This window comes from Urocitellus parryii, chromosome 2 (genome assembly GCF_045843805.1).
Source record: "Urocitellus parryii isolate mUroPar1 chromosome 2, mUroPar1.hap1, whole genome shotgun sequence".
NCBI classification, from domain to species: Eukaryota; Metazoa; Chordata; class Mammalia; order Rodentia; family Sciuridae; genus Urocitellus; species Urocitellus parryii.
Genome location: NC_135532.1, coordinates 91710909 through 91738251, shown reverse-complemented (window position 1 = coordinate 91738251; position 27343 = coordinate 91710909). Strand labels below are relative to the sequence as shown.

Here is a 27343-nt window from a genome sequence, read left to right as displayed (position 1 = left end):
GCTCCTTACCCCCCACATTTTCTTCAGTATTGCATACACTTGTCTTAAGTGTGCTTTGAAATTTGACAAATGCATATGCAGGTATTAAGATATAGAACATTACCACCATCCCATGCCTTTTTTTTTTTTAAATATTTTTTTTAGTTGTTGATAGACATTTATTTTACTCATTTACTTATACATGGTGCTGAGAATCGAACCCAGTGCCTCATACATATCAGGCAAGTGCTCTACCACTGAGCCACAATCCCAGCCCCCATCCCATGCCTCTTTTTTTTTTTTAAAGAGAGAGAGGGGGGGGGGATTTTTTAATATTTATTTTTTAGTTTTCAGTGGACACAACATCTTTATTTTATTTGTATGTGGTGCTGAGGATTGAACCCAGCGCCCTGTGCATGCCAGGCGAGCACGTTACCGCTTTAGCCATAGACCCCATCCCATGCCTCTTAATGATTATTTCTTATCTCCCTCCTCCAGAGGCAACTACTGTTTTGATTTATTGCCTAATAAACTAGATTGCCTGTTCTAGAATTTAACACTCTGGGTTTAACCCCAGTATTGAATTTTAAAAGCCTGGGGTAGGGGGGTGCAGTATGTACTCTTTTGCATGAAATTTCTTTTTCATTCAGTATTGGGATGAAACCCAGATCTTTTTGTATGCTAAGCAAATGGTCTTAACACTAAGCTATATCCCCAACTCTGTATGAAGTTGCATAATATTTCTGTGGTTTATTCATATTCTTGTATATATCAGTAATTCATTTCTTCGGCCTCTTCCTCCTCTTCCTCTAGTTCTCTTCCTCCTCTCTCTTGTTCTCCTTCTCTCTCCCTTTTGGTCGCTCTCTCATTCTTCCTCTTGTTTTTTTTGTTTTTGTTTTTGTTTTTAATTGAACTCAGGGGTGCCTAACCACTGAACAACATCCCCAGCTCTGTGTGTATGTATGTGTGTGTATTTATATATGTGTGTGTGTGTGTGTGTGTGTGTGTGTGTGTATTTAATTTAGAGACAGTCTCGCTGAGTTGCTTAGGACCTCGCTCAATTACTGGGGCTGGCTTTAAACCCGGTATTCTACTACTCAATCTCCAGGTGGGCACCACTGCAACCAGCTCCTCCTCCTTTTTTAATTTTTACTTTTTATTTTGAACAAGTTTTAGACTTACAAAAAAAAAGTTTGAAAAATAGTATATATCTCTATAAGGGAATAAGTCATCGCTTATCCAGTATCTCAACAACATTACCATCTTACATAGTCATAATATAGTTATCAAAATCAAGAAATTGGAGCTGGGGTTGTGGCGTAATAATAGAGCACTTGCCTAGCATGTGCAAAAAAACCAAGGAATTGACATCATTACAGTAGTATAAGTTAAAAATCACCTTGTTCAAATTGGTTTTCTCACTAATTGTGCTCCTTCTCTTTTGTGTGTGTGTGGTTCTGGAGATTGAACCAGGGCCTTCCCATGCTAGGTAAGTGCTCTGCTGAGCCATATCTCAGCCCTTTTTATTTTAAGATAGAGTATTACTAAGTTGTCGGGCTGGCCTCAAACTTGTGATCCTCCTTAGCCTCCTATGTAGCTGGAATTACAGTTGTGCACCACTATGCTCAGCCTCACTAATGCATTTCTTCTAAAGGTCTAATCCAGAATACCACATTGCATTTGGTTGTTATTTCTTCTTAGTGTCCTCCATTCTGGGACAGTTTTCATTCCTTCCTTTTTTTTTTTTTTTTGTATCAGGGTGCTCTACCACTGAGCAACATCCACAGCCATTTTTTTTTAATCTTTTTTTTTTATTTTGAGACAGGGCCTTGCTGTGTTGCTGCTTAGGGCCTCACTAAGTTGCCAAGTTAGCCTTTGTCAAACTTGTGATCCTCCTGCTTCAGCCTTTTAAGTCACTAGAATTATAGACATGCGCTATCATACCAACTCTCCCCAGCCCTTTAAAAAAAAAAAACAAACATAAAACAGATATAACACTTTTTTATACCTTTATTTTATTTATTCATTTTTATGTGGTGCTAAGGATCGAACCCAGTGCCTTGCACATGCTAGGCAAGCGCTCCACCGCTGAGCCACAACCATAGCCCCTAGCCCTAGCCCTTTTTAAAAATTTTTTATTTTGTAACTTTGCATCATTTACAAGAATGGGAAGTTATGTTTCATATATGGGTAATATGTTGAAATATAGTCTACTATCATGTATAACTAAAAAAGACAAATAAAAAGTTTTTTAAAATAAAATAAAAACTTTCTATTTTGAGACAGTGTCTCACTGAGTTGTCCAGGCAGGCTAGCATTGAACTTGCAATCCTTTTGTCTTGGCCTTCTAAGTAACTGGGGTTACAGGTATACCACCATGCCTGGCTTGTTTTGTTTTTCAGTCTTGAATTACATATTGCAATTGGTTGTTGTAGTATCATTTTACCCCCTCTAACCTAGAATGCTCCCCTGTCCCCCTATATTCCCATATCTTATGACACTGATTTTTTTGAAGAGTCTAGACTAGAAGAAGAAAAGTTAGAAGCAGCTTCTAAGAGATAACCCATAAGCCAGGTATAGATGTATGTTGATCTGTATTATACATGAAAATTTATATTTATGACAGTATTTTTTCTGCATTTTTTTAAACTTGCCAGTATTTAAATAGGAGATTTCAAGCAACACTGGACCCACGTTCCATAGAATATATGAGTATTAAGCCGTCCTTTTTAGTATTTTCAGCTTTTATGGTATTCAGCACATGAAACGTGCTAGGCGAGTGTTCTACTGCTGAGCCACAATCCCAGCCCCTCTTCCTTCCTTCCTTCCTTCCTTCCTTCCTTCCTTCCTTCCTTCCTTCCTTCCTTCCTTCCTTTCCTTTCCTTTCCTTTCCTTTCTTTCTTCCTTTCCTTTCCCTTCCTTCCTTTCTTCCTTCCTTTCCTTTCCTTTCCTTTCCTTTCCTTTCCTTTCCTTTCCTTTCCTTTCCTTTCCTTTCCTTTCCTTTCCTTTCCTTTCCTTTCCTTTCCTTCTTCTTTCCTTCCTTTCTTCCTTCCTTCCTTTCTTCCTTTCCTTTCTTCCCTCCCTCCCCCCCTCTCTCTTTCTCTTTCTCTCTTTCTTTCTTTCTTTCTTTCTTTCTTTCTTTCTTTCTTTCTCTGTTTCTTTTTTTTTTGTAGGGCTGGGGGTCAAATCCAAGACCTCAGGCATGCTATCACTAATTTAAATCATAGCAAAAGCTCTCTTGCTATGATGTAATAGTATTTTTTATTACACTTATTAGCATAGTTATCTTCTTCTTGTGGCGGGTAATATTGGTAAGAAATTACATATTATGGATAAATGAAGCAATAATCCCATTTATTAAGTACTTGTTGTATGGTAAATACTCCCCCCAGATTTTTCTCCTTTAATTGTAAAAATTGATGATCTAGGAACTTTATTATTTTGAAATTTTATTATTTTATGAATGAAGAACCTGAAGTTCAGAGAGATTAATGGTGTACTGGACTACTCAGAGGCAGTGTACTACTCCACAAAATAACCTCCAAGGCTATCACAGCTCTTTAGATTTGGTGATTCTGTTAATGTCAACACCTGTAAGAAGGTGGCAGTACGTGGCTTTATACATGATATACTGGAGCCATGAAGGCAGGTGAGTCATGTAGCTACAACTGGGATAACGGGGACCATGATCTATATAATCTATTTTTGTATAAGTTGTAGAAAGCTTTTTCAAAACAGTACTCCTCAGAAAAGTTGGTAATTGTGCTACCTACTGAGGTACCTGGAGTTACAAAGCTGAATAATCCTAGAATAACAGTTGTTTGCAAAAGTTCTTAGAGTTCTGCATAACTTTGGGGAATAGACTCTTTTGGGAACTTCTGTTATATAGAAGATAAATTGAGATAGCTGTGGCCATTATGTTTTTTAGCAAATTAAAAGCCACTTTTTCTCTTTGTATGTACCCTGTAGGAACAGCTTTCTGAAGTACTCGATGCCATGTTTGAAAGGATAGTCAAAGTTGATGAACATGTCATTGACCAAGGAGATGATGGAGACAACTTTTATGTCATAGAAAGGTAGGAGATAGAGCTTTGCAATTGTATTGCCAGACTTAGGTGGGTTTATGACTCAGGGAACATACTTTACTCTGTGCTGTGTCCATGCAAAGAGTCTTAGCAGCGGGTGAGCAAGCTTCCCAAAGCCCCTCTCCATTGCTGTCTTGAGTCCTCAGAGCAACCTATATGTGGGGAGCAACCATTTATAGTATGGAGTTTGACAAAGAATGCCTGATGTGCTTTATTATGTATATATCATTATTCAGTGTTAAGGTAAATTGATTTCCTTAAAGAATAGCCAGGATGCTATATTATCATTTGGATCTCTGAATTTCAACCTGATTTTACAATGAATACACTACCTTGACCTCCATTCCTCTAGCCCATTTTGACTTTGTTCTAAAGGAATAGAGGTAAGCTATACTGTGAAAAATTAAGTATCTGAATTTGATCCACCCACCTTATTGTGTCTTAGCTTCTTGAGTTGACAGTATTCTCTTGTAGTGCGGTAGGGTTCCTTCTGACTTCCTCTCAGTCCTGAAAGGAGCACCTTCACCAGAGTCTAAGGTGATAAGATGCTCTTTCACCCAATATCATCTGTTAATCTTTTGGAAAAAAATTTTTTGAAGTAATTTCAGAGTTACGGAAAGCTTATACAAATAGTACGGAAAATTCTTATAAATACGGGTCCCCCAAGTTAATGTTCTACCATATTTGCTTTATCAAATTGTTGAGAGTAAGGTGCAGATATCATGAATGCTCTTTATCTCCAAGTACTTCAATTTGCATTTCCTTAAAATGACATTTTCTTATGCACAGAACAGTTAAAACACTCAAATAATTGTATACTACTGCATCCAAATGTTTAATGTACAGATTTTATTCTAAATTTCCAATTATTTCCCTGATTATTGAGTCCATTTTCTTGTTTGTTCATTTTTTTTTTTTTTTGGCTTTTTTGATTTCCATCAAGTACCTGTGGTACGTTCAGTTGACCCCTTCTTCTCAAACGTTTGCTTGTTCAGGTTTTTGAATAGAAAATGCTCTCACTTCTTATTGGCTCTTGATTCCTGTGATTATTATAGTTAAAAGGACATGTTTTTACTTAAACAGTAAAGATAATATATCTTTTCAAAGAAAAGACCTTTTACCTATTATGTTTAATCCTTCCTATATAGAAATGCTGATAATAATGAAAGAATAATTTTTAGTTATCTCCACGTCCAGAAGTCACCTTACACCTTCTGTGTATTTCCCACCAAAATAGATTTCCCAGCAGGCTTTTACAATCTGAAAAATAAGTACCCATCTGCAGGTATCCACAGCTTAAAGTTTGAAATGCCTATTGACAAAGGAAATGATTCATTATACATTTAAATGGGATTTGATGATTCTGTTAATGTCAACACCTGTAGGAATCCTTTATATGTAGTGAAAGTGGAAGATTATCATTCAAGTAAAAAGATACAGTTCTGATCTCAAAAAGCTTATTCTAGTTAGGGAGACAGACCCTTAAATAGATGATTATTATGCAATATGGTGGTAAAATGGTGATAAAATGTGTCCCATTATTTAGAGAAGTATTTGGAGATGTCAGGAGATGCCCTCTATAGTGCTTCTGTCTGAATTGGTTTGTCTTCCCTGAAGTTAAGTTTCTAGTGTCTTTTAGAGAGACTAAAAACACTTCATTGAAGTTATTCTTAATTTCATGTTTCTCATTTATGACCTTATAACTTGCCTTGTATACCAAGCCTACTATATGTCAGGTTCTCTGTTGAGTACATTTGGTACCATATAATTGATTGAGTTGCTTGGTTTTATTCTCTGCTTTGCATGTAATAAGTGATATTTATTTTTAAAAAAGTGATATCTTTTTATAGACAACTTTTTGATTTGTTTTATGGTACTAGGTGTTGAACCCAGAAGTACTTTATCACTCACCTATATCCCCAGTCCTTTTTATTTTTTATTTTAAGGCAGGGTCTCACTAAGTTTCTTAGAGCCCCACTGAATTGCAGAGGCTGTCCTCAAACTTGTGATCCTTCTGCCTCAGCCTCCTGAGCTTCAGGAATTATAGGTGTGCACCATTATAGTTTTTTAAAATAAATGAAATGAAAATAGTCTAGAAGTAATTTAGCAATAATCTCATTGTTAGAATGTATCCCTCCATTGTTTATTCCATGCTTTACTGTAGAGATCAGATGCCTGAACCAAAACTGGGTTCAGACAATAAAGACTGTTGATGCTGCATATCCACTAAAAGAGTATAAAAGTCTTATTATTCATATAACAAGGCTTTTTGAGGAGAGCAGGGTAGGTTCCTAAGCAGGACCCAAAATGCCTTGTATACCAGGCCTACTATAGGTCAGGTTCTCTAGGGAGAGGTGACTTCCTTGGGATTTTATGGTTGTTACAAAGGTAGGGATAGGGTTAGGGTACTTTTTCACATAAGATGGCATATTGTTTGAGCTCCCCATCAGTACCAGTGGAGGGAGCACACAGGTACTTTTATCACCTTGCCCAGATGTCGGACGGAAGAGAAAAGGGTGAATGATAGAGTTTGAAACTATCAAAAACTAAGTATCAAAATTGGAGTCTTTAGCCGGGTACATTGGTACACGCCTGTAATCCCAGTAGCTCAGGATGCTGAAACAGGGAGGATTGTGAATTCAAAGCCAGCCTCAGCAATGGCAAGGTACTAAGCAACTCAGTGAGACCCTGTCTCTAAATAAATACAAAATAGGGCTGGAGATGTGATTCAGTGGTTGAGTGTCCTTGAATTCAATCCCCAGTACCCAAAAACAAACAAACAAAAAATGGAGTCTCTATTATATTAACACATTTTTACATTAGGTCATACATTATGTAATCTAATCTTTAAAGTATTTTAAGCATTTTATGGAATGTATTATTATTCTATCCTGAAGAATAAGGATAAGAAGGATGTCTACACTCACCACTTCCAGTTAGTGTTGCACCAGAGGTCCTAACCAGTGCAAAAAGCAAAGTAAAGTGTTGCGTTGCTTATGACTAAAACACTCAGGGTCACTCCAGGGGAACTGGGCTGCATGAAATAACCACACAAGAGACAGAAATACCTTTATCTTTGTGGGTGCTGTGATAGCTCCTCTGACCTTAAGGGTCCTCAGAAAAAGAGAGAGCATGTGCTGACCCCTTTTATTGAGGAGAAGCCATTCAAAAGAGGCAAGGGGTTAAGTTTCAAGGGGCTGAGTCTAGTTTCATGATATCTGCTGTCAGCAAGTTGAAGGCCACACCCAAGGGCAGAGTAAGAGAAGGGGACATATAAAGGGCGTTTCCTTGGAGCATTCTATCCCAAACAGGGCAAGGGGTAATATCACAAAGGAACAGGTGAGCGTAGCTCCACCCATGGGGCTGCAGGAAGGCACGCTTACGCATGAAGACACATTTGGTTGCATTATTTCTACCTCAAGATCGGGGCTACCGTCTTCAGCAACTTAAGAGTAGCCAGAATCATGGGAGGATGACCGACAGTGCTTCAACCCATCAGAAGGGGAAAACGCTGGTCACATGACATGAAAGCCTCCCACAGTAAAGGAAGAAAGGAAAGACATATAGATGGAAAGAATGAAGTAAAATGTGTTTCACTCAGCTTTTTCCACTGTGCAACTGAAAGACCCAACAGAACAACTGTAAAGGAGGAAGGGTTTATTTTGAGGCTTGTGGTTTCAGAGGTCTCAGTCCATAAGTGGCTGGCTCCATTCCTCTGGGCTCAAGGTGAGGTAGGACATTATGGCAGAAGAGTGTGGCAGAGGGAAGCAGCTCACATGGTGATCAGGAAGCAGAGAGAATTCTCCACTTGCCAGATACAAAAATATACCCCAAAGCCATGCCTCCTCCAGCCAAACCCTACTATTTTAGTTATCAATCAGTTAATCCCAATCAGGGGATTAATTCATTGATTGGGTTAGGGCTAAGACTCTTTGGGGTGGGGGTGGGGTTACCAGGGATTGAAATCAGGGTCACTTGACCACTGAGTCACATCCCCAGTCCTATTTTTTTTTTGTATTTTATTTAGAAACTAGGTCTCACTGAATTGCTTAGCATCTTGCTTTTGCTGAGTCTAGCTTTGAACTTTCGATCCTCCTGCCTCAGCCTCTTGAGCCACTGGGATTACAGTTGTGTGTCACCACACCAGGGGGATTGCAAACCAATCATTTCTCCTCTGAACCTTCTTGCATTGTCTTACACTTGAGCTTTTGGGGGACACCTCACATCCAAACCATAACAATATGCAAGTAGCATGATCCTCTATCATGAGAAATCCTAAGAGTGCCACCTAAAATAGGTACTAGTGTTTAGCAGGATTACAGGATACAGTCAAAATGAAAGATCTGTTGCAATTTATACACCAACAAAATTATGTTGGAAATCCCCTATTGATGTTTTATATTATATGTAAATTCATAATCAGAAGTAATTAATTAAATTGTTTTTTGTCATTCTTCCAGGGGAACTTACGACATTTTAGTGACAAAAGATAATCAAACACGTTCTGTTGGTCAGTATGATAACCGTGGCAGTTTTGGAGAACTAGCTCTGATGTACAACACCCCGAGAGCTGCTACCATTGTCGCCACCTCAGAAGGCTCCCTTTGGGGATTGGTGCGTGAGTGAAATGGTTACCATTGCATGGCATAGTATTTCTTTTGAGCTTCTTTTATTGCCAACTATCTGAAAGACATAATGAAAGGTTTCATGAAAGTGTGTTTTTCTAAGGTGATTTATCAACAAACCAGTTACTCCAAGTCACAGAGACACGACTACGTCTTATGACCCCATAGTAGTATATAACTCTTGTTATATTTTGTTTGTTTTTAATCAGACAAGTAGAGAGAGAAGATAATTCTCCATATAAGAAGCAGCCAGGCATGGTGGCTCACGTCTGTAATCCCAGCAGCTTGGGAGGCTAAGGCAGAAGGATCATGAGTTCAAAGCCAGCCTCAGCAACTTAGGCATTAAGCAACTCAGTGAGACCCTGTCTGTTAATAAAGTATAAGAAAAGGGGGCTGGGGCTGGGACTCAGCAGTAACACACTTGCCTGGCATGTGTGAGGCACTGGATTTGATTCTAAGCACCGCATATAAATAAATAAAATAAAGGTTTATCAACAACTAAGAAAAAAAATATATATATATATTTCATTCATATATATATATATATATATATATATATATATATATATATATATATATAAATGAAAGGGCTGAGGATGTTGCTCAGTGGTTAAGTGCCCCAGTATCACCCCCCCAAAAAAAAAATGGGAGAATGAGGCAGGAGGATTGCAAGTTCAAAGCCAGCCTCAGCAAAAGCAAGATGCTAAGCAACTCCGTGAGACCCTCTCTCTAAATAAAATCCAAAACAGGAATGGGGATGTGACTCATTGGTTGAGTGCCCCTGAGTTCTATCCCAGGACCAAAATAAAAAAAAGAAGCATCAGCAGCAGTAGTAGCTTAGAAAAACAAATGCCATAAAAGGCTTTGTCAGTAGCATTTTCTATCTCCACATGTCCCAGGACCAACTTTTCTTTATGTTTAGCCATTCACTTGTTCCTTGGTCCATGACAATATCCATAGACTTGGATCACTAGAAAGGCTGATGGCCATGTTCTAGAAAAGAGAGCTTTTCCAGAATGTTTTACTCTTAACACTATTGTGATACCTGTCTTCCATTGTACATGACCCATCTTGTTTTCTTCAACATCAAGTTATAAGTCCAAAATCTCTGAACTTTTAAAGGAATATTGATGTCTGTAGTAATTTGTTTCTGTTTAATTTATAAGTAGAATTATATGTATAGCACAGAATTATCAACTTATTTTCTTATTGAAATCACAGTTTTTAAATATTTATTTATTTATAAATACTTTTTTAACATATTTCTTTTAATTGTCAAAGGAACTTTATTTTTATTTATTTATATGTGGTGCTGAGAATCGAACCCAGCGCCCAGCATGTGTAAGCCACAACCCCAGCCCCTTATTTTTTATTTGTAGGTGGACACACAATATCTTTTTTTTAATATTTATTTTTTAGTTTTAGGTGGACACAATATCTTTATTTTACATTTATGTGGTGCTGAGGATCGAACCCAGTGCCCCATGTATGCTAGGCAAGCATGCTACCACTGAGCCACAACCCCAGCCCACACAACATCATTTTTTATGTGGTGCTAAGGATCAAACCTGGTGCCTCACGCATGCTAGGAGAGCACTCTACCACTGAGCCACAAACCCAGCCCTGAGATCACATTTTAAAGAAATGAAAGAGCATTTTATTGTGATATTCTGATGTTAAATTAAGAGTGTTGCTGAAGGGTCATGCTGGCACACTTTTATAATCCCAGCAACTTGGGAGGCTGAGACAGGAGGATCACTAGTTCAAAGCCAGCCTCAGCAATAGCAAGGCACTAAGTACAACTTAGTGAGACCCTGTCTCTAAATAAAATACAAAATAGGGCTGGGGATGTGGCTCAGTGGTCGAGTGCCCCTGAATTCAATCCCCAGTACCCCACCACCAAAAAAAAGAATATTGCCAAGATGGGCCTGGTGGTGGTGCATGACTGTAATCCCAGTGGCTTGGGAGGCTGGGGCAGGAGGATTGCAAATTTGAGGCCGGCCTCAGCAACTTAGGGAGACCCTCAGCTACTTAACAAGACCCTGTCTCAAAACTAAAAAATAAAAAGGACTGGGGTATATAGGTCAGTGGTAAAGTGCCTCTGGATTTAATCCCAGTAACAAAAAAGAAGAAAAGGAAAAAAAGAATAGATCACATACTTGGGGACCCAGTGATTTACAATACCTTTTTTATTTTTATGTGGTGCTGAGGATCGAACCCAGTGCCTCATGCATGCTAGGCAAGCATTCTACCACTGAGCCATAACCCCAGCCCCCCAGTGATTTAAAAACACTCAAATATGGAAGAATAATAAATAGTAGGGGTGGGGAATGAACTCAGTTTTTAAATGCATCTACTGGCTCAGACTAAGAGGGAATAGTTCCATTCCTTGTTAATCTTCCTTCTTAAAAAAAAAAAAAAAAAAAAAAGCCAAAAAACCCAACCAACCAACCAACAACAACAACAACAACAACAACAAAAAACCCAAACAAACCTCTGGACATAGGAAGGCCCTGAAAGGTAGAAAGAAGAAGGCATTCTCACTAGGGATCTTGGGACTTGAGGAAGGATGTAACAGTGAGTTCCCTAGGTTTCTATATATTTCCATATAACTAAGGTAGGCTGCTAGGAAAGCCTACAATCCAGATCTGTCAACAGGTACAACAGAAATAGCCCCATGAAAACCTGGCACTCTCTAGCCAAAGAATCAGGAAGAGGGTGGCCAGCAGAACAGAAAACTTTTTTTTTTTTTTTTTTTTTTTTTTAATATTTATTTTTTTTAGTTCTCCGGACACAACATCCTTGTTGGTATGTGGTGCTGAGGATCGAACCCGGGCCGCACGCATGCCAGGCGAGCGCGCTACGGCTTGAGCCACATCCCCAGCCCACAGAAAACTGTTTTTGATAATAGCACCCTTACTCCTTCAAATACAAAAAAACAAAACAAACAAAAAAAAAAAACTGATTATGTCTCCCCATGATACACTGAGCCAAGGAGGAAGTTGGACTACTAGTCATACCCAATCTCAAAGAGGCAAAATGAAGGGGTGCATATTATTACTAGTTGGTACTGTGCTTTCTCTGCCAGGGTAGTGTCAACAGGTCCCACTTGGGAGCTAAACATGTACCCCCACCTGTACATGTATGGTATACCTAAACGGTGAATGGCTACAAAAGAAATTATATAATATCATATCCAAAATATCTAAAGTATACTTGAAAATCACTTGTCATACCAAGAACAAGGAAATTCTCAGCTTCAATGAGAAAAGACAGCAGACTCAACAGATCCAAGTATTTTCTCCCTTTTCATTAATTTAAATCTTACCCCTCCTTCAGATTCCAAAATATAAATATATTTTTGGTATAAAATTATCTTTGATTATTCCTGCCTGCTGTGATCTCTTTCACCTGGAAATTTTTTTGGCACTTGTCTTCTATGGTTTCACCTAGCACATTTCATATGCTGTCTTAAACTGTACACTTTTAAAATTTCTTTATATTTTGTATTGTCTCTTCACTAAGATTGTAATCTCCTTGTGGTCAGGAACCATCTCATTGTTTTATTTTTTCTTTTTTTGGAAGGATGACTTTTGACATTGAATTATGACTGTGAACTCACAAATGTTTGATGGAAGGTTTTTGTTTTATGTTCTATGAATGAACCCATGGTTGACACCCATTGTGCACTAGACAGTAAGCAGCACTTACGGACTTAGGTTACAGGTCTTTTTCTTCCAGTGATGACTCTGAGATTGAAGTGTCATTTAACACTCAGTTGACATAAACTTCTATAGTCCTCTAATATTTTCTGTGGTCTAGTTAACTAAACCATAGGTAACAACCTGTGGTCTGAAACAAGCATATGCTAGAATTTTTATGTTCTTTTTTGTAGGATCGGGTGACTTTTAGAAGAATCATAGTGAAAAACAATGCAAAAAAGAGGAAGATGTTTGAATCATTTATTGAGTCTGTGCCGCTCCTTAAATCACTAGAGGTAAAGTCTGAATGAAAAGCTGTTAAAACTATTGTTATTAGGTTTTTCAAATCATACTATCCTAACCCAGTTCTATGTTGTATAGGTATTATGACTTTCAGTTAAGGTATTTTCCTTATAATTTGTGAGTGTGTCCATTGTTTCAGGTGTCAGAACGAATGAAGATTGTGGATGTTATAGGAGAAAAGATCTATAAGGATGGAGAGCGCATAATCACTCAGGTGAGTTGCAGCCTTGCACAGCTCCTTTCTAGGAAGTCATCATCTGAAGGACTAGTGTAAGATTTCCATGTCCTCCACTGTTGAGAGCTCATGTTGCAAGGTACTTGGTCGTGCCTTTTGCAGAGTCCTCTGAAGCTCATTTATGTCTATCTCACCAAATGTAGATCTCTTGCTTCTATTCACTTTTGTTTTTGTTTTGCTGTACCTAGGGATTGAGCCTAGGGGTGTTCTGCCACTGAGCTACATTCCCAGCCCTTTTTATTTTTTATTTTTTGAGACAGGATCTCACTAAGTTACTGAGGCTGGCCATGAATTCACAATCCTCCTGCCTCACCCTCTGGAGTAGGTGGGATTAAAGGCATATACCACTGCATCTAGCTCCATTCAAATTTGCTGGTCTTCTGGGGTTTATTCTTTTGAATGCCTTTTTTTTTTAAACTTTATTTTGTGTATTTATTTTTTTATATGATGCTAAGGATCCAACCCAGTGCCTCACACATTCGAGGCGAGTATGCTCTACCACTGAGCCACAACCCCAGCTCGTGAATGTCTTTTTTATTATGACCCTGAGTAAGCTTCATTCATTGCTATTCAAACCTAGAAAAGATTGGAGGATTGTTCCCTCTGCCTTCTCTACATTTGATACAAGGCATACTCTTGGCTAATGAAACACAAACCAGAGTCCTTGGTCTTCAGTGGTTAACCAGATCTGTAAGATGTCTTTAATCTTTCCTTTATGCCTTTTTTCCTCCCTCGTGTTATTTCTTGTATATTGTAAAATTCACCACACAGAGGACTGAACCATTGTAATTAAAAAGTATTTTGTAATAATTATCTTTGCCTACTGTGTTTGCATTTTCAATTATATATAAATAGGATTAGCTTCTCTTAAATAGGATTGGCTTCTCTGTGGTTCTGAAAATGCTTTTCATATCTAGTACTACAATCTAGTACTAGCCTATAATCTAAGCAGCTTCAGAGGTTGAGACAAGAGGATTGGATTTCAAAGCCAGCCTCAGCAAAAGCAAGGCACTAAGCAACTCAGCGAGACCCTGTCTCTAAATAAAATATAGGGCTGGGGATGTGGCTCAGCGGTTGAGTGCCCCTGAGTTCAATCCCTGTTTCAAAAAAAAAAAAAAAAAAGAATGCAGATACCCTAGAAAGTACTGTGGCTTCTCACATCTCCTGACATACCTTCTGAAAACCTAATGTGAAGGACACAGGCCTGGGACCTTCAGGATGAAGTGTGGAGGTCCTTTGAAAACTACTTCAAGTATTTCAGTTTCAGAAGCAAAAGTGGAATGAGGCATGGTGGCACATGCCTGTAATCCCAGTGACTGGGGAGGCTGAGACAGGAGGATTGCAAGTTCGAGTTCAACCTCAGCAATTTAGCAAGTTGTTTCAAAATAACAAGGACTGAGAATATAGCATAGTGGTTCAGTGGTAAAGTGACCCTGAGTTAAATGCTAAGTACAAAAAAAGCCAGCAGCAGTAGTAAATGTGGCCAGCCAGCATCTCCCATTTCTGCTACTAAGCTCTCTATTCTTAACACTAGGATATCTACACTGAAATCCAGTTCAGACCACCGATACCACTGGTCTTTGCCTATATCATTCTCTTGCCCTGAAAGATCTTTCCCAGACTCTGAAGTTGTACCTACTCTTTAAACCTGGCTCAAATGGCATTCCTCCATGAAATCATATGAATTGATTCCATTATTATGTTCATACTCTCCTATATATGCTTTTCATATCTAGTACTACAAGTTTATCTTAATAAATGTATATAGAATTAAACCAATTTCTAATTAAAAGAATTAAAACAACAATAAGAGTACCTAGAAAACAAAGACATTTAGAGATGACACTTAAATACTTTTTTTAGTCCTTTATCCCTTCCAGTGGGTGCTTCCTTCTCCCCTTTTATGATAAGTCTGACTAGTCCTTGCAGTTATGGGGAGGTCAGTTCTACCTACAGGACTGAGGAGGCATGGACCAAGCAATCTGAATCGACCTTCCTCCTTGTCAAGGGTAGGCATGTCTCCCAACCCAGCAACTTCTGAAAATACCAGTTGCTCTGTATCTGTGTATTAATAGTCTTCTTTCTCTCTCTCTCTCTCAACCCCTCCCCCCCTTATTTTTGTGGTACTAGTGATTGAACTCGGGGGTGCTTTACCACTGAGGTACATCTCAGCTCTTTTTCAGCCCTTTTTATTTTTGAGACAGAGTCTCACTAAGTTGCTTAGGGCCTCACTAAGTTGCTGAGGCTGGCCTTGAACTATGATCTTCCTGCCTCAGCCTCCATTTTGAGTTGAATTTTGTGCAGGCTCTTTACATGTGGATAACCAGTTTTCCCATCACCATTTGTTAAAAAGGCTGTCTTCTCTAACATATGTTTCTGATTCTCTTGTCAAGGATCAGATGACTATATCTGGGTGATTTTCTCTGTGTCCTCTGCTGTCTTGGTCTATGTGTCTTATTCTAGCACATGCAGTTTTTGTTAGTGTAGCTCTGTAGTATAATTTGAAGAGACTTAAATGAAGCCTCCAGCATTGCTTGTTTTTGGCCTAGAGTGATTTAAGAACAGTTTTTTCTAGTTCAGTGAAGAATATCATTGGTATTTTGAAGGGAATTATATTGAAATTGTGTATTGTTTTGGTAGTAAGGCCATTTTTTTTTTTAAACATTGGGCTCACTTTTCATAGCACCCTTTTCCTTCCTTCCTTCCTTCCTTCCTTCCTTCCTTCCTTCCTTCCTTCCTTCCTTCCTTTCCTTCCTTTCCTTCCTTTCCTTCCTTTCCTTCCTTTCCTTCCTTTCCTTCCTTTCCTTCCTTTCCTTCCTTTCCTGGTGCTGAGGATCGAACCCAGGGCCTTGCACATGGGAGACAGCGCTCAACCGCTGAGCCACAATTCCAGCCTCAGTAAGGCCATTTTAAAAATATTAATTCTGCCTATTCATGAACACGGAGGTCTTTGCATGTTCTTGTATGTTCATCAATTTCTTTACTCAGTGTTTTATAGTTTTCATTGTAGAAGTCTTTCATTTCCTTGGTTAGATTTATTCCTAGGTATTTTCTTTTTTAAAGCTATTGTAAAATGGATTGTTTTCCTGATTTCTTTCTCAGCAGGTTCATTATTGGTGTACAGGAAGTTATTGATTTTCAAGTTGATTTTGAAACCTATTACTTTAAATTTGTTTATTAGCTCCAGTAGTCGTCTGGTAGAACTTTTTGGATTTCCTAAGTTTGAGATGATATAATTTGCAAAATGTAATAATTTGACTTCTTCCTTAAATATTTTTATCCCTTTTATTTGCTTCTCTTGTCTAATTCTTCTGGCTAGAATTCCTAGTGCTATATTAAATAGAAGTCATGAGAGCAGACATTTTTGTCTTGTTCCAGATTTTAAAGGAAATGTTTTCAGTTTTTCCCCATTAATCATTAACTATGATGTTAGCCTTGGGTTTGTCACATATCACCTTACTGATGTATTTAAGTCCCTTCTGTCTCTCGTCTCTTCAGTGTTTTTATCATGAGTGGGTGCTGAATTTGTCAAAGGCTTTTTCTGCACTGATTAAAATGACTATATATTTCTCCTTAATTCTGTCATTATATGATGAATTACATTTATTGATTTGTATATGTTAAACCATTCTTGCATCCCTGGAATGAAATCAACCTGGTCATGCATAGGGCCTTGTTAAGTTGCTAAGGGTGGCTGTGAACTTGGGATCCTGTCTCAGCCTCCAAAGTTGCTGGGATTGTAGTTATGTACTACCATGCCCAGCTGATCTCTGAATTTCTGTGATGTCTGATTCTGTGTTTCTCCTTTTTTATTTCTAATTTTATTAATTTGGTTTTCTCTCTCTTTTTTTTTTTTTTGGTTAGTTTGGCTAAGGGTTTACCTAATTTATCTTTTCAAAGAATCAACTCTTTGTTTAGTTGATTCTTTGTATTTTTTTATTCTCTATTTCATTGTTCTCTATTTCGTTGTTCTCAGCTCTGATTCTACTGGTTTTGGAATTGGTTTGTTCTTGTTTTTCTAGGGCTCTTGAGATGCATCATTAAGTTGTACATTTGAGTTCTTTCTGATTTTCTTACATAGGCTCTTATAGCTATTATAATCCTTCCTCTTAGAACTTATCTTCATAGCATCCCAGAGGTACTGGTGTCTTGTATTGGTATTCTCATTTGATTCTAAGAACTTACAATTTTCTCCTCTGATTTCTTCTGTTATCCATTCATCATTTAACAGTGTATTGTTCCGTCTCCATGTGTTTATATAGTTTCTATAGTCTTTTGTTTTTTATTTTTTGGTTCTGATTTCTAATCTTTTTCCATTATGATCAGAAGAGATACAAGGAATTAACTTGTATTTGCTGAGACTTGCTTTGGGTCCTAAAATATGGTCTGTTTTAAATAGAGAAGGTTCCATGAAAGCTGAGAAGAAAGTGAATTCAGCTTTTGTTTGATGAAATATTCTATAAATAGATGACTTTTTCTTTCCTTTTTTTTTTTTTTTTTTTTTGAGATAGGGTCTGCTGAGTTGCTTTAAGCTTGTAAGTTGCTGAGGCTGGCTTTGAACTTGTGATCCTCCTCAGCTTTCTGAATCGCTGGGATTCCAGGCATTATCAACATGACTGGCTATAGATATCTCTTAAGCCCATTTGATTTATAAAATTTTTAAAGTCTAAATAGTTTCTACTGATAGTCTAATTAGTTTGTGTCTAGATAATCCGTCTGTTAGTGGGAGAGGTATGTTGAAATCACCCAGTATTATACCAGAGTCTCTTTGAGTCTTTATGTCAAGTAATTTTAGGTGCACTGACATTTGGGATATAAATATTTACTCTTATTTTATCTTCTCATTGGATTGTTCCCTTTACCAATATGAAGTGACCTTCTTTGTTTTCAGATTAATTTTGTTTCAAAGCCTGTTTCAGATATGAGAGTAGGTACTCCTGCTTCTTTGGGGGTTCCATTTTCATGGTATGTAAATCTTCATACTTTTACTTTTAGTCTGTGGCTGTGTTTGCCTATAAGGTGAGTATCTTGCAAACAGAGGATAGTTGGGTTTTGCTTTTTAATCCATTCTCTCACCTATGTCTTTTAATTGGAGGGTTTAAACCATTTACCTATAATCCTAGGGACTTGAAGTTTGAGCTGGGTTAGTTTGTTTGTGAATCAAGGCACACTGTCTTGGCTTGTTTTGACTGTAGCTCAGTAGCAGGGTCTCGATCCTGTGAGCTCATAGTGTCCCAGTAGATTTCCTAGCACTTCACAGAAAAGAGGGAAGCAAACAACAACAGCAATAACACCAAATGACATACATAATTAAAATAAATACCAGGTGCCTACTATGACATCTACAATATTAATTACTACAGAAAGAGGAGTGGCAGTTCAGCAGTTGCCAACAGCAATATGGCTGAACTACATTTGTCATTAAAGTAATTATCAAATGTCAGCTGTGCCATCCATAGTACTAATGACCACAACAACATGAATGGTGGGGGCAGGAAATATATAGACCAATAGTTCTAAAAAATGTCAAGTACACTTCATTAATGTAAGGAAAGAACTGAATGAGGAAATAAAGAGAGAAGTGAGGTGGTTCAACAATAAGACAGGTTTATTCAGAATAAACCTAAACCCATCCATTTACAAGCCATGGTAAATATAAGGGAGTGATGGAGAGGGTAATTTTTGCTATGAGGTGGTTAGCCTATTGCTAGGGGGTTGTCAGGGCAGGGTTCTTGTGATGTCACCTTCTAGGTGTTTTTGAGGATTTCAGTCCCAGATAACAATTTTCTTTCTTTGCATGATGATGGAGTATTACTTGTGGTTTCTTTGAATAATGATGGAGTATTGTCTGGGTTTAAGGGGAGGCTAGGTCAGAGGGACCATGAGGTGACTATTGTTCTTTGATGGAGGGTATATATAAATATTTTATTTATTTGTTAGTTGTAGTTGGACACAATACCTTTATTTTACTTATTCATTTTTATGTGGTGCTGAGGATCGAACTCAGGGCCTCACACATGCTAGGTGAGTGCTCTACTGCTGAGCTACAACCCCAGTCCTGGAGGGTATATTTCAAAATGGCGTTGCCTGTGTCAAGTTATGCCTAACAAGAATTTAAAAAATGGGTAAAAGAAAGTTTAGAGTAGTCAAATTGTGAGCAGAGAGAAATCAGAAGAGATATAGCAAATGCTGGCTATAAAAGAAGAGGAGAAAAAAAAAATAAAACAAAGAGAAACAGAACAAGAGAAATTGTCTCTTAGAAGGAAAAGAAAGAAAAACAAACAAACAAACAAACCCTAACCCTCAAAAGACAAAACAAAGAAAATTAACAAACATTTTAAAAAATGTTAAAATTTTTTTAAAAAGTATGTATATCTACAAACCAATCATTACAGCAAGAACTCTGGCGGAGGGAGGGAAAAAATTCTTAATAAAAAATTTAAAATGGGGGGCTGGAGATGTGGCTCAGCGGTAGCGCGCTCGCCTGGCATGTGCGAGGCCCGGGTTCGATCCTCAGCACCACATACAAACAAAGATGTGTCTGCCGATAACTAAAAAATAAAATATTAAAAAAAAATTAAAAAAAAATTAAATTAAAAAAAATTAAAAATTTAAAATGGGGCTCAGGTTGTGGCTCAGTGGTAGAGCACTCGCCTAGCATGTGTGAGGCACTGGGTTCAATCCTCAGCATCATATAAAAAAATAAATAAACAAAATAAAGGTATTGTGCCCATTTACAACTAAAAAAGAAATTATTTTTAATTAAAAAAAAATATATATATATATTGGTAGTTGTAGATGGGACAGCATGTCTTTATTTTATTTGTTTATTTTATGTGTTGCTAAGGATCAAACCCAGTGCCTTACATGTACCTGGAAGGTGCTCTGCCTCTGAGCTACAGCCCCAGTTCCTAAAAATATTCTTTTTTTTTTTTTTTTTTTAAATATTTATTTATTTATTTTTAGCTCTCTGTGGACACAACATCTTTGTTGGTATGTGGTGCTGAGGATCGAACCCGGGCCGCACGCATGCCAGGCGAGCGTGCTACCGCTTGAGCCACATCCCCAGCCCCCCTAAAAATATTCTTAAAGAATTATCTTGGCTAGCACTGTGTCACATGCCTGTAATCCCAACAACTCCTGAGACTGAGGTAGGAGGATCTCAAGTCAAACCCAGCCTCAGCAATTTAGCAAGGCCCTAAGCAACTCAGCAAGACCCTATCTCAAATAAAATGTAAAACAGGACTGGGGATGTGGCTCAGTGGTTAAGCGCCCTGGATTCAATCCCTGGTACCAAAAAGAAGAAGAAGAAAAAGAATTATCTCTGTTGGGGTGGGCAAAACTATTGATAAAGATGGATGTTCAGGGCTGGGGTTGTGGCTCAGTGATAGAACGCTTGCCTAGCATGTGTGAGGCACTGGGTTTGATTCTCAGCACCACATATAAATAAAATAAAGTCCATTGACAACTAAACAAATATTTAAAAAAAAAAAAAAGATGGATGTTTACTCCCTATGCCAGACATCGGCTTTCCATTTCTTCTTCTTCTTCTTCTTCTTTTTTTTTTTTAAAGAGAATTTTAATATTTATTTTCTAGTTTTCGGCGGACACAACATCTTTGTTTGTATGTGGTGCTGAGGATCGAACCCGGGCCGCACCATGCCAGGCGAGCGCGCTACCGCTTGAGCCACATCCCCAGCCCCTCCATTTCTTCTTGGGCTGTGTACCCTTTAGAGCAAGGGTAGAAAGTTGTTGAACCTTCCTCTTTTCTGTGTTGCTCACTGAGCTGTCAAGTGACCTGGCCTGGAACTGTAGCTGGTTGAAGTATCTCTCAGCTTCCTTTCTCACCACTATAGGGAAGGATAGAAAGGGAAGTAGTGTCAATTGAGTTTTGCCTTGACAGACTAGATTGATGTACTTCCAGGGTGGGGCTGCTATGAGTCTAAATGGGAGGTTCTGGCTCCTGGGGTTTAGCTCTAATCAGGCCTTCCTTGGTATCTGTCTTGAAGATATTAGATTAACTCATCCCTAGGGTGGGTTAAATGCCAATCTCTACTGGACCTCTGGATTTCAGTAGTATGGGGGAGCTAACTCTCTATAGGTCTTGCACATTCCTCTGCCCACAAATGAGGCTTTCCTAGACTCAGTCCCTGAATGGGAATCCTTGAGTGTAGTCACACCCACCTGTTCAGTTTTCCACCTCTCTTCAGCTGTCATGTGAACAAATTACCAGTCTCAAAGGGAAGGTAAGCTGTATGCCACTCTATATCTCTGACTTGATTCCTCCTGGGTTCATCATGTCTGTACCTTTTTTTTTCCTGTGCCATACCTTTATTTTGTTTATTTATTTTTATGTGGTGCTGAGGATGGAACCCAGGGCCTCGCATGTGCTAGGCGAGTGCTCTACCACTGAGCCACAACCCCAGCCCATGTCTGTGCCTTTTTAAAACATGTTCTGCTAGGTACATCCTTGGCTACCCTGTTGGCAGTTGCCAGGAAAATATGGAAATATTTGCTATGATCTCCCTGGCTCAAGCAACAACAAACTGCAGCATGGCTCCTCAAGATGGTTCCTGCCTCACCAGTTGAGAAACAGAACTTTCAAATACCTGCTTAGTGTGCAGCCTCTGGTTCATCTAAGACAACTTTTCTGTTCTACTGTTTTTTTTCCTTGCCAAATTTATGTTTCTCTGTTATCCCTCCACTCTAGTGAACTAGTGCTGCTGCCACTACCACCACCAACTTAGCTACAGTGTATTCTTTCTTGTCCTTTGTTCAAGGTACCCAAATTTCTGAGTCTCTCAAGAGTCTCTGACCATCCAGTATAGAATTTCAATGAGTTCCCTCTTTTACCCACTTTGCTGAGAAGCAGTACTCTTAACTGCTTGAATTCTGAGCCATGAAGTAACTGGAAATGCAGCCTTCCTCTCTTTCAGTCTTTTTGAAGAACCAACCTTATGGTTTTTGGTCTGTTTGGTTTTTGTTTTTGTTTTTTGTTTTTTGAGACAGAGTCTCACTATACTACCTAGGTTTGTCTCAAACTCCTGGACTCAAGTGATCCTTCTGTTCCAGCCTCTTAAGTAGCTGGGATTATAAGGGTGCACCACCCTATTTGGCTTGGATGTTTTCTTGTTGTTTCTTGGGACTGGGATTGTGGTTCCGTGGTAGAATTGTGGCACACTTGAGGCACTGGGTTTAAACCTCAGCACCACATTAAAAAATGAAATAAAGATATTATGTCCACCTATAACTAAAAAAAAAATTATTGTTTCTTGTATTTTCTTTTTGTTACATTTTTTCTATTGAGTTGACTGCTTAGCTCTTCTCAGCCATCTTATTTTCCTTTATGGGCATTTTAAAGATAGAAATTTTGCTATATCCCTCAAGTTTTGGAATGTAATATTTTCAATCTTATCTATAAATGTTGATCTTCAGGCTGGGCATGGTGGTGCACACCTGTAATCCCAGTGACTTGGGAGGCTAAGGCAGGAGGATAGAAAGTTCAAAGCCAGCCTCAGCAACTTAGTGAGGCCCTAAGCAACTTAGTGAGACTCTGTCTGAAAATTAAAAATAAAAAGGGCTAGTGATATAGCTCAGTAGTTAAGTGCTCCTATGTTCAATCCCTGGTACAAAAAAAAAAAAAAAAAACAGAACAGAACAAACAAAAACCACATTAATCTTCAGCATTTGGAAATTTTTCTTAAGTTCCTTTGAACATCTGTGCTCTTACTACTGTGACTGCAGTACCAATCTGCCAATAACTTCTTTCTGAACCACAACTGTTTTGTATTTATGTGTTGTAATGATAGTGGGTGCCTTGCTTAGCACAAATCTCCAGCTAGGGCCTGGATACAGCAGGAAAAACAAAACCTACTGCCAGTTGCAAGGGAAGGTGGGATCCTAATGTGTAATTCATCCTGTCTCTGGATGTTCTCTAGACCATAATTGTGCTGCCAGGTAAGTCCCTGGCCAGGTATCCCCTTGAGAGTTTGTCTTGTTAAGTCTTTTTCCAACTTCATCAGCATCTGTTCCTTATAATGGTTGCACAATTTGCACAGTTTAATTAATTGATGAAATATTTTGCTTATTCTCAGAATAATGTGGATAGAATCTCATTTATATTGAACAAAAAGCATGTTAAAGTTCCATTTTCTGCCAGGCACAGTGGTGCATGCCTGTAATATCAGTGGCTCAGGTGGCTAAGACAGGAGAATCTTAAGTTCTAGGCCAGCCTCAGCAACTTAGCAGGGCCCTAAGCATCTTAGTGTCTCAACAATCAAAAAGGGCTGGGGATGTAGCTCAGTGGTAAAAAGTTCCTGGGTTAAATCCCCAATACAAAAAAAAAAAAAAAATTCCTTAAACCAAAAGATTGTATTCTGAACATTAGGTTTTAATCATTCTTTAAAAAAACAAAACAAAAAGACACAAATCTTTATTTTATTTATTTATTTTTATGTGGTGCTGAGGATTGAACCAGTGCCTCCTGTGACAGGTTTTAATCATTCTTATGGTAGGATATAGGTCTCTTTTCATCATTTGTAAAAGGGTATTTATTTAATAAATCCCAGTGAATTTCAGAATGTATATAATAACCTGATCAGTCCCTGGCATATAGTAGACATTCAGAAACTGTTTTTGGAAGTACCTGGAGCATGGTCACAAAGAAGTAAAATACAGTGTACTTTGATTTTTTTTTAACTTCTTTTTTTTTATATTTGTTTTTTAGTTTTGGTGGCCACAATATCTTTATTTTGTTTTTATGTGGTGCTGAGAATCAAACCCAATGCCTCATGGATGCTGAGCACTCTACCACTTGAGCCACATCCTCAGCCCCATTTTTTAAACTTCTGAATGTAGAAAGGTAGCATTGAATGTTCTTCCTATGAGATTTGTATTCAGAGCCTATTAATATAATCAAAAATTTGAAAAGCAATATATTCTTACAATGAGTTCTTGTTTTTTTTCTACTAGAGAGTCATCCTATTTTGCTCTGTCTACCCTGCAGAGTCCTACAAAGTCTATAAACAGCCAGCTCATGTGGAATGTCTATTACACTGTAGCAAGGCAGGCAGGAAATGTGTGTACTGGCCTATCTCTCTCCTATCCTAACAAGGCAGTTTCACAAGGCTGGAAATATAAAACAGTGCATTTCCTGGATGCCACAAAGATAGATTATTTTTGTCCAATTGTGTGATCATACATCGTTTTATTTTAAATTTTATTTTCTTGCATTGTTTGTGAGCTATCCTAATCCTTTTTAATGAGGTATTAGCAAATCAATAAAGTTAAAGGGATCGGAGTCTGCCCTTCCTGTGGTCCACAGAAAGGTCCACTATTTTCTACTGAGGCCAGTTTGTTCCTCATATGTTCTAGGTAACATTCTTTCCCATGCCTCTCAAACCTAAATCCACTGGCTATTCTCCCTACCTCCTAGGCTTAAGAGCTTCTGAAGAAACTAAGCCACAAAAAAGGGGTGGTGGGGTTGGGGTTGTGGCTCAGTGATAGAATGCTTGCCTAGCATATGTGAGGCACTGGATTTGATCCCCAGCACCACATAAAAAAAAAAAAAAACTAAACAAAAATGAAGTGGTAATTGTATTCACTTTATCAGACTTCTTTGGCTGTGGAATGTTAAAATACATGTAAAATACTCACCAGAGTGCCTGCTGGGAATACACAGCAACATTAACAGATTCTTTTCTATATGGGGTCCCCGATACCTCCTCCTATCCTGTATTTATGACTGAATCTCTCCTGAGCACATACACACTCTTCTTCTCACTTTGTTTCTCCTATAGCTACTAGCCTATCTAATTCCTTTTATAGCCAGGCATTTTGAAAGTGTTTTCTAATAATGTGGATTAGAAGAAGCCAGAAAAAAAAAAGATTACATAATTCTGACTATGATGTTAAGGAACAGCCATAACTAAATTATAAGGACAGAAATTAGATGTTACTTCATGGGCAGTTGGTAGTGATTTTGACTAAGAACTTCAGAAGCCTTTTGGAGAATGGAAGTATTTTCTGTTTTGATCTAGAGTGGTTACACGGGTTTACATACATGTAAAATTTCATAAAGGTATAGCTTTGAAATTTGAGCACTTTAAATTATGGATGATATACATAAGAAGGGCACCATCCTTCACCATCTGTCACTTTTGCATATCTTCCTACCACTCACTACCTTCCTCTTACTTACCAGTATGTTTCCACACATCTTTCTTACTCTTGATTTCCCAGCAGTACTGAACACTGATGAAACTCTCTTCTTACATCTAGAAGCTCTTGCTTTATGAAAATATTCTTAAACCTAGACGTATCCTTCCCTCTTGGTGACCCTGCCTCTGGATCCTTGATTTTCCTTGTGGCTCCCCATATTTTGTCAGCTCCCATCCTGTAGTTCTTTGTATAATGTTAGACTTCCTGGTGATTTGGCTACCTAATATAGCAGCACAGAAAGCCCTTTAAGAAGCTGTGTTTTTTGCTTACATGGGACAGTGATATGAATGTGTCCTGGGATTAGATTAACTCGGGAACGTCAATATCAGCTACATGTGGTGCCCATTTGGTTAGTAAAAGGGTCAAAAACTGAATTGTGCCTGAAAGCCTCCTCTTCCATGTCTGCTTGCTTAAGTCTCGCCTCCTTCTAGCTGTTGCTCAGATCTCACCTTCTCAATAAAACTGGTGTACAGTAGCCAGCCCCTCCTCCACACACAGTCCCTGTCCTCTTTTCCTATAATACTTACCACCTCCTAACACAACAGGACTGTGATGTTGGTTGTTAATAATTTGTTTATCTTACCAGATTGTACATTCCACAAGTGTAGGGATATTTGTTGTATCCACTGATATCTTACATGCTGAGAAAAGTGCCTGGTACATAGTAATTTATTAAATTATTTGTTGAGTTGTCTGAACGATCAGGTAGTTTAAAATCAAAACAAGCAAAATAAAAGCCTGAGGCTTATGAAGTGGCATCAAAGTATCTTCTTCACCAAGGCAGTGCCTTTCAGATCCATGCTATCTTTTTGTTTGATGATCAGGATTGTCCCTGGACCCCCTACTCAGGTGTAGCCAGGACACTAATTTGACATTAATTTGCAGCATTCTTAGTCACTGGCCCCGTCTTAGGTTTCAGTAGCAGACCAACATGAGCGATCAGCAGCAATGCTGTGTGCACTGGGCATATTCATGGAGATAAATGTGAGTATTTGAGAGGTGTCAGTCATAGTTGGGTTAATGTTCCTGCTCCCCAGCATCTTCTTATTTTGTTCTAAATTTGTTAGCCAGTGATTTATTTGTAGAGTTGGAAATAAGTATAGATAAGAGATCAGGCAATGAGAAAACAGTCTATTTCTGTTTTTCTTCAGTACTCTCTATAGCTCTGACCTGACCTCCTCTCTTTCAGGGTGAAAAGGCTGATAGCTTTTACATCATAGAATCTGGTGAAGTGAGCATCTTGATTAGAAGCAAGGTGAGTTTCTGTGAGATGCTACAAAGAGCCAGATGCCTGGTGTATACACAGAAATAACTGTTTGCTTTAAATAATGTGAAATGTGATCAAGCCATCATTGTTACTGCCAGAGACACATGGTTAAGCCCATCTATTGATATGGATTTGGTATATTTCCTCTTACTTACTGCCTTTACATTTGTCATGTAGTAAATGTTATGAGGAATATTACCCTCCAAATAAATAAGATAAAAACCCTAAAAGAAAATAGGGAAATTACATTAAAAAAAAAAAAACATACATATGAACTGGGCATGGTGGCGCATGCCTGTAATCCCAGTGGCTCAGGAAGCTGAGACAGGAGGATTGCAAGTTCAAAGCCAGCCTCAGCAATGGCGAGGTGCTAAGCAACTTAGTACTTTAAAATACAAAATAGGGCTGTGATGTGGCTCAGTGGTTGAGTGCCCCTGAGTTCATTCCCCGGTACCCCTCCTCCAAAAAAAAAAAAAAAAAAAAAGTTCATCACAACTTAAAATGAATGAAGTGAATTAAAAAACAAAAGTATATATGGAGCTGTGTGCATTGGTACATGCCTATAATCCCAGAGGCTCAAGAGGCTTAAGACAGGAGAATCACTATTTCAAAGCCATCCTCTGCAACTTAGCAAGGCCCTAATCAACTCAGTGAGACCCTTTCTCTAAATAAAATATTAAAAAAGGGCTGGCTCAGTGGTTAAGTACCCCTGGGTTCAGTCCCCAATACCCACCCCAAATGTACATATAGGGGGTGAATATGAAGAAAACTTCCTACTGTTAGGGGGACATCTCTCCAGGATATATAGGAGAACTAGAAAACTGATGACCTGTAAGTGGAAGGAGTGAGCCTTACTGATCAATCTATCATTACCAGATTGCCACCTTCTTCTTCTTTCTCTTTTAGATAGTTGTAAATGGACAGAATCC

General features: G+C 38.3%; 1 protein-coding gene across 1 annotated transcript in view; it reads left to right on the top strand.

Moving 5' to 3' along the window:
- Positions 1 to 27343, top strand: part of Prkar2a (protein kinase cAMP-dependent type II regulatory subunit alpha) — a 74587-nt gene that overhangs the window by 40637 nt on the left and 6607 nt on the right. The window contains exons 5-9 of the mRNA XM_026383818.2: positions 3949 to 4055; positions 8525 to 8678; positions 12585 to 12686; positions 12833 to 12907; positions 26337 to 26402. Coding sequence (XP_026239603.1) covers positions 3949 to 4055; positions 8525 to 8678; positions 12585 to 12686; positions 12833 to 12907; positions 26337 to 26402 — 504 coding nt within the window. The remainder of the gene's footprint in view (positions 1 to 3948; positions 4056 to 8524; positions 8679 to 12584; positions 12687 to 12832; positions 12908 to 26336; positions 26403 to 27343) is intronic.